Source organism: Micromesistius poutassou, assembly GCF_964030765.1.
Source record: "Micromesistius poutassou genome assembly, chromosome: 21".
Lineage (NCBI taxonomy): Eukaryota > Metazoa > Chordata > Actinopteri > Gadiformes > Gadidae > Micromesistius > Micromesistius poutassou.
Window position 1 is genome coordinate 4504937 of NC_140291.1, and position 11393 is coordinate 4516329.

General features: G+C 47.4%; 1 protein-coding gene across 1 annotated transcript in view; it reads left to right on the top strand.

Annotated features, from left to right (window-relative positions):
* Positions 1 to 10268, top strand: part of arhgap22b (Rho GTPase activating protein 22b) — a gene marked incomplete at both ends in the record, with an annotated part of 25576 nt that extends 15308 nt beyond the window's left edge. The window contains 7 exons of the mRNA XM_084485338.1: positions 3785 to 3913; positions 6653 to 6860; positions 7480 to 7612; positions 7942 to 8015; positions 8113 to 8234; positions 8637 to 9774; positions 10046 to 10268. Coding sequence (XP_084341464.1) covers positions 3785 to 3913; positions 6653 to 6860; positions 7480 to 7612; positions 7942 to 8015; positions 8113 to 8234; positions 8637 to 9774; positions 10046 to 10268 — 2027 coding nt within the window. The remainder of the gene's footprint in view (positions 1 to 3784; positions 3914 to 6652; positions 6861 to 7479; positions 7613 to 7941; positions 8016 to 8112; positions 8235 to 8636; positions 9775 to 10045) is intronic.
* Between the last annotated feature and the right edge of the window lie 1125 nt (positions 10269 to 11393).

The following is an 11393-nucleotide window of genomic DNA, read 5'->3' on the forward strand; positions in this document are numbered from 1 at the left end:
CAATAAAGTGACAATTCTTAAAGCAATTATATAAATATTGACCATGATCCATTCCTGTAAAAGCATAATAATGAGGGAATAACAATTCATCTTAACCATATTATTAGTGTCCTCTTCCGTGGCTGGCTAGCTAGTAGGATAATAATGATGCTGCTAGCTGTCATGCCAAATAAATAGTGTGTATTTTCTTTAGACCTCCAGAAGGCTTACCCTTTTCTGAAATGTGAAGTAGCTGGCCATGAAATTATTGTGTTCTGCATACAGTAAAAGAGCACATTTTTGTTTACGCACGGTGGAACAGCAAGCATAAAGGTTAAGCTTAAATGTTAGGTTAAATATTAAGAAGGCCAAACATAAACCCATAGCCCACATGTGCGCGTGCACACACCAGTTGGAGGTTTGAAAATGTGGTCAACCCAGGCTAGCCAGTCAGCAGCCAGTCATCCATCATTAAGTCTCATCTGTGGTCGCACCAGGGTGAGAAGTGAGAGAGAGAGGCAGTGTGTCACAAGAGATGTAGGCTATTAAATCCAAGTTTTTTTTAGTACACACAGTAATGGTGGTCTTATGTTAAGGCAAACACTAGTTATTTTCTAGTAAGTAGTATTATCAGGTCTGTGGCCTATTGTCCCAATACTAAGGATTCAATCCCAAATAAAATTGCACTAAATTACTGTAGATTACTTGTACTAGCCCTTTTCAAAGTGTCATGTGGCAGGGCTAGCTAGCTAGCTAGAAACTAGCCAGCTAGTTTCTTTGACTTGTGCGAAAATTCACTCAGTTTAAACAAAAGCCAAAGTATGTTAAAGGAGCTGTAGGTAATATTCAAGAGTTGTACATTTTTAAAACTAAACAACCCAAAAAATGTTTCTCCGCCATTAAGAAATGTTGCATTTCACACATCGGATGGATTTCTCAAATCAAAATTGTCTCATAAAGAGGCAGGCAGAGTCAACTAGAAACAGATAATCTCACATAAGATTCCACTCATTACTAGCTGAAGGATGCTATGCCATTTCTAACAAATTACACTCAAATCGCAGGTTCACAAGTATAAACATGAGTCAAGAATTATACTTCTTGACTGAGGAGCAGTCTGTATTTGAAGAAGATATACTCATCCACATTAATGAACCAAAATTAGACGATTCGATTTCACACCAAATTACACCGTCACAGAGAAAATAATTTGACATTTTACTTTGACACACACACGCACACACCATACAGAATTTCAGAAAATGATATTCATTCCATTCCGGGCGGAACGAGGGAACCGAGACACACATTTTCGAGTGGAAAATGATTCATTTTCAGAAGGAAACATTCAACACCCCCACGGCCTCCCATGGCGTCTCTTCCTGTGGCTTCCGCAGGGGGGGAACTCAAACGCATCCACTCACAGCCACTCCATTACCCAGGGAGAGTTGGAAGAAGGTTTAAAGAAGAGTCGATTTCCAAAATGGTTCCTTAATAGAATATTCCTCTCTCTTTGACTTGCTTCTCTTTTAAGTGATCTTAATGTTCTGTAATGTTGGTTGCTGGTGTGTGTGCAAGCATGTGTGTGTGCAAGCGTGTGTGTCTTATCAGACTTCCATAGTGAAGTATTGGAGAGTGGGGCTCCTGAATGTCTGGTTTCTGCTAGTGTTTATTAGGCCTTTTGATTCCCAAAGCTTCCTTAATCTCCCTTATCATTTCCTGGTAACAGGAGCGGCCCCAGGGATCCGGCATTATGAATAAATAAATAGAGAGAAAGAGAGAGAGAGACAGAGAGACAGAGAACGATACAGACAGAGAGAGAGATTAAACAAACTAGCTGTTACAGACTATTGGCTCACTTCTACTGATACATAACACTTATAACACTATAATATAACACTTTTCATACACAAGGCAGACTCAAAGTGCTTCACATATAAACAATGTCATACAATAAAATAAAATAATAGATAAGTAAAAAGTAAAATAGATAGAAAATAAAGGCAAAGTTGAAAAACAGATGTTGAGAGAGGTCTTGTACAATAGTACAAGACCAAATTGATGAAGTACTCCCTCAATATTTATGTCAATTTCTATGTGGCTAACAACTGCAGTGCTAATCATATATTGCACTTATTATGATGGCTTTGGAGAAAAGAAATTGCTCTTCATGGTCGTTCACAGTAATGGACTTCAGACCCAAGTGTGTGTGTGTTTGTGTGTGTTTGTGTGTGTGTGTGTGTGTGTGTGTGTGTGTGTGTGTGTGTGTGTGTGTGTGTGTGTGTGTGTGTGTGTGTGTGTGTGTGTGTGCTTGAGTGCCAGAATGTGTGTGAGTGTCTGCGTGCTTGTGTGTGTGTGTGTGTGTGTGTGTGTGTGTACTTCAGACCAAAGTGTTTGTGTGTGCTGTTCATCATTTCAGTGTGAATTGACCGAGCTGGCTGGAAAGGGCACTTAGCTTTATGGCGCTACTGTTTATATTTGTAATTCCTTCTCACAGTTGAATGACTCAAATCAACACCACCAAACACAGGCTGGCCTCGCATGACTGGGCACCCAGAATAAAGTGCTTGACCCCAACTGAAAGGTGCTTTGAACCCCAATGTCAAGATTTAGTGCCACATATATTTTACCTCCACATGCTACGAGTCACTTTGGATAACGGCGTCTGCAAAGTTATTGAATAGAATCTAAAAACAATCAAACCACTGTATTATACATTTCCAATTCAAATCAGAGATAGGCCTTCACGCATTTATTGCAAGATTTATTTCTGCTCTCTCATGATATTAAACTCTGAATTTAAAACATCCTCAGGGTCTGTTTGAATTGGTAACATGGAAACAATTTATGTTCTATTATAATGGAATATAAATGCTTATTACGATTTAATGTGAAACAGTGGGGCCATCTAGTGGTAGTAAAACCAAGTAGCCCTTGAGGATAATAAAAATGTGGGTCTTGATATGCATATCAGCACTTGATATTAAATGCACAGTTACAGACCAGTAAACACAATACAAATCACCTCTTGTTCAAACCATAGCGTGACTTTACTATTATAAGAAAGGCTTTTCCTTCACTTGTGTGTCATAGTACTGCCTGCCAATAATAGCTGACAGGCAGTTAATTAAAAAAGTGGGTGGGGTTCCCATTCATTCATTCAAACTTACGGTTCAATGTTTTTTTGGTCAAGAGAAGGCAAATTGGTTTGTGTAAGTTGTGTGCCAAACTGAGAAGGCAGTCAGTCGCTTTTTTAGATGTTGTGGTCATGTGGCTTATGAAGATACAATAATGAGCCATTTCTCTTCATGTGCAGTGTTTAAACACTGACTAAATCACTGTTTTGTGATATCAACTTTAAAGCTGCCATATTCAATTCACTGGACGAAAAACGGTTCCATAGTGCAGCTTTAAACTCACACACTGCTAATTGCTCTCATAATTACATCTGACATTATGTTGTGATGATTGGGTCATTTTCAAAGAAAATTGTGTTGCTGGACAACAACCCCCTCTCCCCACTGTTCCTGTCCCCTCTGATCACTCCTTACTGTCAGTCCCCTGTCTGTCCTTCTGTCTGCCTCTCTCCCCTCTGTCTTTCCTTCTATATGTCTCTCTGCCTGTCTGTCTCTCTCTCTTTCCTGTGTGTCTGTCCTTCTGTCTGTCCCTCTGTCTGTCTGTCTCTAATTGTCATTCCTCACTTCTATCTGTCCTTCGGTCTGTCTGTGCATCAATCCATCTGTCTGTCTGCTGCCCATCCATCCAGTCTTACTCTCTCTCTCTCTGTCTCTCCCCCCCTTCTCAGGTGGATCAGGGGAGAAGGACAGGGCAGCCATGAGCCATGAGGCCTTCTTGTTGATGGCCAACTCCCAGAGTGATATGGACGACTGGGTCCGGGCCATCCGCAGGGTCATATGGGCCCCCTTCGGAGGAGGTAGGCTGACTAACCCACCCTCACACTAACCCAACAGCCCTAACCCACCCTGACACCAACCCACACTCACACTAACACAACTACCCTAACCTAATGGCGCGTTTCCACCGGGCGGTGCGGCTAGGCCCAGTACGATAAGGTCCGGTAGTGTAGGTGCGGTGAGGTGCAGCTCAGCTACGGCTCTCGTTTCCACCGCCGACTGTACCCTTATATAGGGCGGGGTTTAAGCCGGCTGGCGATAGCCGCGGCAGCTACGTAAGCATCGTGACCTCATAGCAGCCCGGCACAGTGTAGCAGTGTAATCCAATGAAAAACAAGTACGCGACACATTAAACAGAGAGCAACAATGTAGGACGTCCAACAAGGACGGCAAACTTTTGCGCAACATTTTCTTCAATAAACTAAGCTTTCGCCATTGTCCAGAAATACCTCGCTGGTACTGTGTTTGTTTGTTATTAACCCCCCATCGCACGGAAGTGACGATTCTGTCGACCAATCAACGGACGGCGTGTGTAGCTCGAACTTGTTGGCACCCTTTCATACTGCTTGGTACCCCAGCGGAGGAGTACCGAGAGATAGGTACGGCAAATCGCAGCTAAGACCACTTTTGGAGGTGGAAACGCGAACCGTTCCACACCTATTCATACCTAACCGAACCACACCCGCCGGTGGAAATGCGCCATAACCCACCCTCACACTAACCCAACAACACTAACCCACCCTCACACTAACCCAACAACCCTAACCCACCCTTACACTAACCCAACAACACTAACCCACCCTCACACTAACCCAACAACCCTAACCCACCCTTACACTAACCCAACAACACTAACCCACCCTCACACTAACCCAACAACCCTAACCCACCCTTACACTAACCCAACAACACTAACCCACCCTCACACTAACCCAACAACCCTAACCCACCCTTACACTAACCCAACAGCCCTAACCCACCCTCACACTATCCCAACTGCCCTAACCCACCCTCACACTAACCCAACAATCCTAACCCACCTCACCGACGCAACGCGACAGGTAGGGGTTCACCTTGGTGAAGTCACTTTGGGCTCAGGCCATTACCACACATACACACGTTTACGATTCTTCTAGGTTTTGTCCTTTGTCTGCATTGTGCAGAGTGGACAGAAGGTCAATACGTAGAAAATCGAATTCCCACTCTCAGGTCTTGGTCTGGGTCTGCGCTCGGTGTCTCTGCACTTGACAGCAGTCCAGAAATACAACAAGGGGTGGCTGGGAGTCAACAGGCCGGTGACTGACAGCTGGGTGGGTCTGGTCTGGTCTGGTCTCGGGGGTGTTGCATTACGTTGTATTAATAGTATGATCGTAAACACACACACTGATAAGACAAGTACAGTATGTATACATGTAGGTGCACAGGCACACGCAGTGATCACGTTTCAACACTTTCCATCAAAGCGTGGCGCTTTTACCACCCAGAAGCGTGGTTGCTAGGGTGATGTGCGATTGTATGTGTTACATGCTAACGTGTAGCATTTTCAATCCTACATGTTGTATTCATCGAATGTGATTGAACGCTCTCCCACTGATAAGACAAGTACAGTACCTGTGCTATCATGAATGCTACTTGCTATGATAGCTTGTGTTGTTTTCTATCAAACATGAAATTTGTCTTAAATTATGGATTTATTGACACTAATTTTGCAGTCCCTTGACAATACATTTTGATTTGCAATATAATTTAGGCGAATATGAACATTCCCATGTTTACACTGCGATAACCTCGTTTACACTGCGATAACCTTGTTTAAAACGACTAGAAGAGAGAAAAAAAATCCCACGACTGACATGACAGTTGTACAAAAACCGGTACAGCGTGTCCAAGCACCGCTAGCCTCATGCTTTCATCCAAGCGTTCCCACAGGAGCATGTGGTGGTGCCTTCTCCAACCCCCCCCCCCCCCCCCCCCCCCCGTGCGCTTCTCCATTTAGACCCCGACATCTCCAATATAGAGGAGGTGTCGTTAACGGCGGGGGGCCGCGGACGCACCCCGCTGACCCATGTCTGGCCGCCTCCCTCAATCCCGGTCCCTGACATCAGCTGTTGGGTCGACAGCCCTCTCTCCCGCCCATACCCCTCTCCCACCCGTTCATTTCTAAATCCTCCGCTCCGGGTTTGAAACACACTTTGGGGGAATCGCCGTCGGGAATATTACTCAAATGAAAGCCATCTGCGGCCACGTCTCCGAGTGGAACAATCATGTGATCAGGCCGGCGGTGTGGAAATGCAGAGGGATGTATGAGAGGCGCGCTCTGCTTCTGTGCAGTCCGTGCCCCGTGGCGACGTACTATGACTATGACTACTGGGACCTCTCCGCCGCGTGTGACTGCTGCATCCACTCGGCAGGTACTGCTGAGTGCTCTGTTTTTTGTCCCTCGGGGGGCACCGTATGTGGATCGTCATATTTGTTATGCGTTGTTGCTCATTCAACCGAGAGCTCCGTTTCTATTCTGTTGGTTCCGTTTTTTCTTCGTATTTGCATCTAGAAAGTTGAAAGTTACCAACAAACATGGTTACCTGACAGGTACTGTCAGGGTTCAACTGCCAACCACGAGGTTCTGTGTTCGATACCTCGATGTCCGCTGTCTACCTGTAGACACTCCTGAGCACGATGTCCTGTTGGAAATCCACTCCGACGCGAGCCTCTTTGGGATAAATAACCACCAGAGTGCGCGTCTCTCCGTCTCGCTGCAGGGATCTTTGGCCAGCGTCTGGAGGACACGGTGCAGTACGAGAAGAAGTTTGGCCCGCGGCTGGCCCCGCTGCTGGTGGAGCAGTGTGTGGACTTCCTGCGGGAGCGCGGCCTGGACGAGGAGGGTCTGTTCCGCATGCCCGGCCAGGCCAACCTGGTCAAGGAGCTCCAGGAGTCCTTCGACTGCGGGGACAAGCCCCTGTTTGATAGGTAGACCGCACCGATGTGTGTCTGTCCGCCTATTTATTTGTCTGTATGTTCGTCTGCCGTCTGACTGACTCAAGGTCTGTATGTCATTGTCAGACTGATGCACAGGAGGAGAAATTGAATTTGGCTTCTAATAGTTAACATTATAATGATCTATCCATCTGTCTTTATGTCTGTTTCTGTCTTTCTGTCTGTCTGTCTGTCTGTCTGTCTGCCTGTCTGTCTGTCTGTCTGTCTCTCTGTCTGTCTGTATAGCTGCTGTCCATCAGGTCAAGTCAAGTCAATCTTGTTTGTATAGCCCTTATTCACAGTAACAGTCTCAAAGGGGCATTACAGGCCATATGTTTAGGACACCCCATAACCCTCCCAAAAGATAAGAAAAACTTTGAGAGTCAAGGAATAAACCTTGAGAATGTCTGCCAATGTAAATTCCTGCCTATATGTATAATATATTTTCAATACGAATGAATGAATAAGTAAATGTAAAACCTCCAGTCAAAACCAAAAGCTCTGTCTCTGCTCTAACAGTACACTGTAGTGCTTAGCATTGTGACACCAGCAGGCAGCAGAGCGCTGTGTGTTAGCCGACTGTAACTCAATGTGCCCCTCTCCCTCCCTGCAGTAACACAGACACCCACACGGTGGCGTCCCTGCTGAAGCTGTACCTCAGAGAGCTGCCGGAGCCCGTCGTCCCCTTCGCCAAGTACGATGACTTCCTCTCCTGCGCTCATCTGCTCGCCAAAGACGAGGAGGAGGTGGGTCTGGGTGTGTGTGCAGGTGTGTGTGTGTGTGTGTGTCTGTGCATGTGTTTTTGTGTATCTGTGAGCAAGTATGTTTGTGCAAGCAGGTGTGAGTGTGTCTGTGCATGAGAGTGTGTGTGCGCTTGTGTTTTTGTGTATCTGTGAGCAAGTATGTTTGTGTGAGCAAGTGTGTGTGTGTGTGTGTGTGTGTGTGTGTGTGTGTGTGTGTGTGTGTGTGTGTGTGTGTGTATGTGTGTGCATGTGTGTGTGTGTGTGTGTGTGTGTGTGTATGTGTGTGGGACATGATTAATGAGTTAAACAGTTGTCTAATGTATCACTATCAGGGGGTCCAGGAGCTGGAAAAACAAGTGAACTCTCTACCTCTGCCCAATTTCAATCTCCTAAAGTACATATGCAAGTAAGCCATTTATCTTTTTTCTCTCCCAAACGATATTGTATCTAAGATTGTATTGATCTACATTCGTATGTAATTAATTATTGATTGTTTTCATTAGGTTTCTCGACGAGGTCCAGTCCCATTGTAATGAAAACAAAATGAGCGTCCAGAACCTGGCCACGGTGTTTGGGCCCAACATGCTGCGGCCCAAGATGGAGGACCCTGTGGCCATCATGGAAGGTGTCCGCCATCTTCTCTTTCTGTGACCGACAGCCACTGTGATCAGCAGCTACATAACATTAGCCCTTGTTTGAAATCGCACACGTTGCTCAGCAATGATACATCGCCCGTTGTATTGACACATATATAGACCCCAGGGGCACTTCTTAAGACCGTGAATGCTGGAATAGATGAACATTCAACAAGATATAGACGACAAAAGTTACGTTATGATTTATGCTTCAATAAAATCTTGCTTGAATCAAAGTAAGAAAGTATACTTTAGTATAAGTATAAAAATAGTAATATACTGTACTACAGTACTATAAGTAGTAGTATATCTGAACGATCTATTTGAATCCCATTGGCTACCAATTTTGATTCTAAAGGTCTAATGGGGTTGTCTTCCTTCTTCCTCCTCAGGCACTTCCTTGGTGCAGCACCTGATGACCGTCCTCATCAGGGACCACAACCGCCTGTACTCAGGGAGGGACCAGGAGGGGCTGACCGCGCCCCAGTCAGAGCTCACCGTGCCTGGGCAGCAGCTGCAGCACCGCAGCCTGGGGGCCTGGATCTCCGAGGAGGACCTCCAGAGCTGCCCGCTCTCCAACGCCGCCGGCGACGTCGACCTGGACAGCAGCGCCTCCTCGCTGGACGCCAAACTGTGCGCGGCCGTCACGCCCCCTCACCACACGCCCAACCCCAACCCCAACCCCAGACTGGGCCCTGCCTCCACAGGGAAGGGGGGAGGCGGTGGAGGAGGAGGAGGAGGAGGAGGAGGCGGAGGAGGAGAGACGGTGATCAGCCCCAGCAAACAAGCCAAGACGCTGCCTTCCTGGAAGTACACCTTCAAGAGCTCCTCCTCCACGCCGCGCGGCCAGCCTCAGGCCAAGCAGAGCGGCGCGGGCTCCACCACCGACACCGCCAGCTTGTCCTCCAGCAGCGGCGGTGGAGGCGGTGGAGGCGGTGGAGGCGGTGGCGGCGGCGGAGGCGGAGGGAGTAGCGGTAACTGGCTGATGAACGGTTTGTCCTCTTTGAGGGGCCACCGGCGCACCTCCTCCGGGGAGCGTTCGGCGCGCGACCGCGACTCCACAGGCTCCTCCCAGCGGCTCTCCACCTACGACAACGTCACCTCGTCGTCCAGCATGGGCAGCGTGCCCAGCGTGGCCAGCACGCCCTGGTCCACCTCCTCCTGCGAGATCTCCGGCCCGGACTCCGGAGCCAGCGAGCCCTCGTCCAATCACACCTCGGGAGGCAGCGTCTCCGGCGCCGGGGCGGAGTCGGACGGCCAGAGAGAGGAGGAGCGGGGAGGGGACGGCGGGACGGGGAGTGAGAGGCGAGGCTCCGCGGACCAGGAGGACAGCTGTGAGGCCATGGAGGTGTGCGGGAACAGCGCGGCCTGCAGCGAGAACGGGAACGGCGTCGCGGCGAGCGTTGTCATTCCGTCCATTTACACGTCAGAGGACGGGGACGGGGGCGCCCCGTCGCTGGGCAGCCTGGTGGAGGGTCTCCGGGACGAGCTCAGGAGTCAGAAAGGAGCCTACGAAGTCCGGATCAAAAAGTAAGGATGAGTGCTATCCATGGGACTAAAACTTGAGACCATTCATACCATAAAAGGAATGAATGTAGTGATTCCCAGCCTGGGGGTCAACTGGGATTGCATATGGGTCACGGCAGATTGCGATGTTTGATCTAACATAATCAGTATTTTTTTATGTTTTCAAAACTTTCAGAAATGTCCTGTATACACATAAAATGTGTTGAGATACGTATACGTTTGCGGGGCGGTAAGCAAAGCATTATTTACATCAGTGTTTTGTCGCCCCTTGCAGGCTGGAGGAGTCTAGTGCAGCTCTGTGCACCCAAATGGAGCGGCTGGAGCAGGAGATGGAGCAGGAGAGGAAGAAGCAGCGCATGCTGGAGATCAAGCTACGCAACTCTGAGAGGGCACGCGAGGACGCTGAGAACCGAAACAAGCTCCTGGAGAAGGAGATGGAGGACTTCTTCTCCACCCTGGGTGACCTCGCCCTGGGGGCACGGACGAGCGATATATAACAAGCCCCCCCCCGGAGGAGGAGCCACCATCGCTGGGTTTTTACACACACTCTAAACACTGGCTGACTTCTGGGGTCCGATTCCAGCGGGTTCTCGGATCCGTCAACCCCATCCAATCAGGACACGGCTTCAAGAAACATCGAACACATCATTGTTTTGCAGGGAAATTCCCAGTTTGGAGTTAAGAGGAACAGGATTTTTGATTGGGATTGGAAGAAATATATTTCTTATAATATATAGAAATAAATTGGAAAAAATATAAATGGTATGGTGGCTACTACTTGGCCTAGAATTATAAAATCCCTGTTGTGGAGAGTGACGTGCTGCTTAAACCCCTTGAACCAAACCAAGGAGACCACAAACTTTGTGCGTTCCATTTTATCACACATGGATCCAATTTTATACACAAGTCAGGTTCTTGTATGTATCCGTTGAGAGGGGGGATGGAATGGATTATGTGAAGTAAATATTAAGATCCAGTGAGTGAAATCCCATTGTTGAATGCAAGCTAATGCTTAATCATCTAAGCACAGCTGTACAATGCCAGCCATCGTAGAAGGATTCCCTGAAAGTAGCTTACGGCCTGCTACTGAACACAACCTCCCTTTCATTAGAACGATCACTAACAATGATCTGCTCCTATGGATCATCTAGCCAACAGATCTACATTATGGTAACAAGGACCAAGCCTGTATGGAATGGTACCCTACACAAGGGGTTGTCAATGGCGCACAGTACTTGACCATAAGAGAAACAAGAGCTTGAGAACTCTTCTGCTTGTAGTCGAAGTGTGCCATTGGTTTAGCAAAACTGCAGTCAAAAGGGAATTGTTCTACGATGGTTAATTCTGGATTGCTGGTTGATCTCAGGCCACTTGTGTGCCTAGCTAACAAACCATTGGACGTAGCTAGCTCCGTCCAATGGTGATATCCTATGCCCCTCTGTCAACAAAAACCGACAAAAAGTATTTGGTTTACACCAATACTTGCAGATGAAGGTTGTATACCTCTGAAGATAAAGTAACACTATAACAGGGACATTTTCAACTTGTGCGACTTTAAGCATTTACAATTTAGCCTATGCTGCCGTAATAGCCAGGACATGCAGAAACGATGTGAAGGTTGC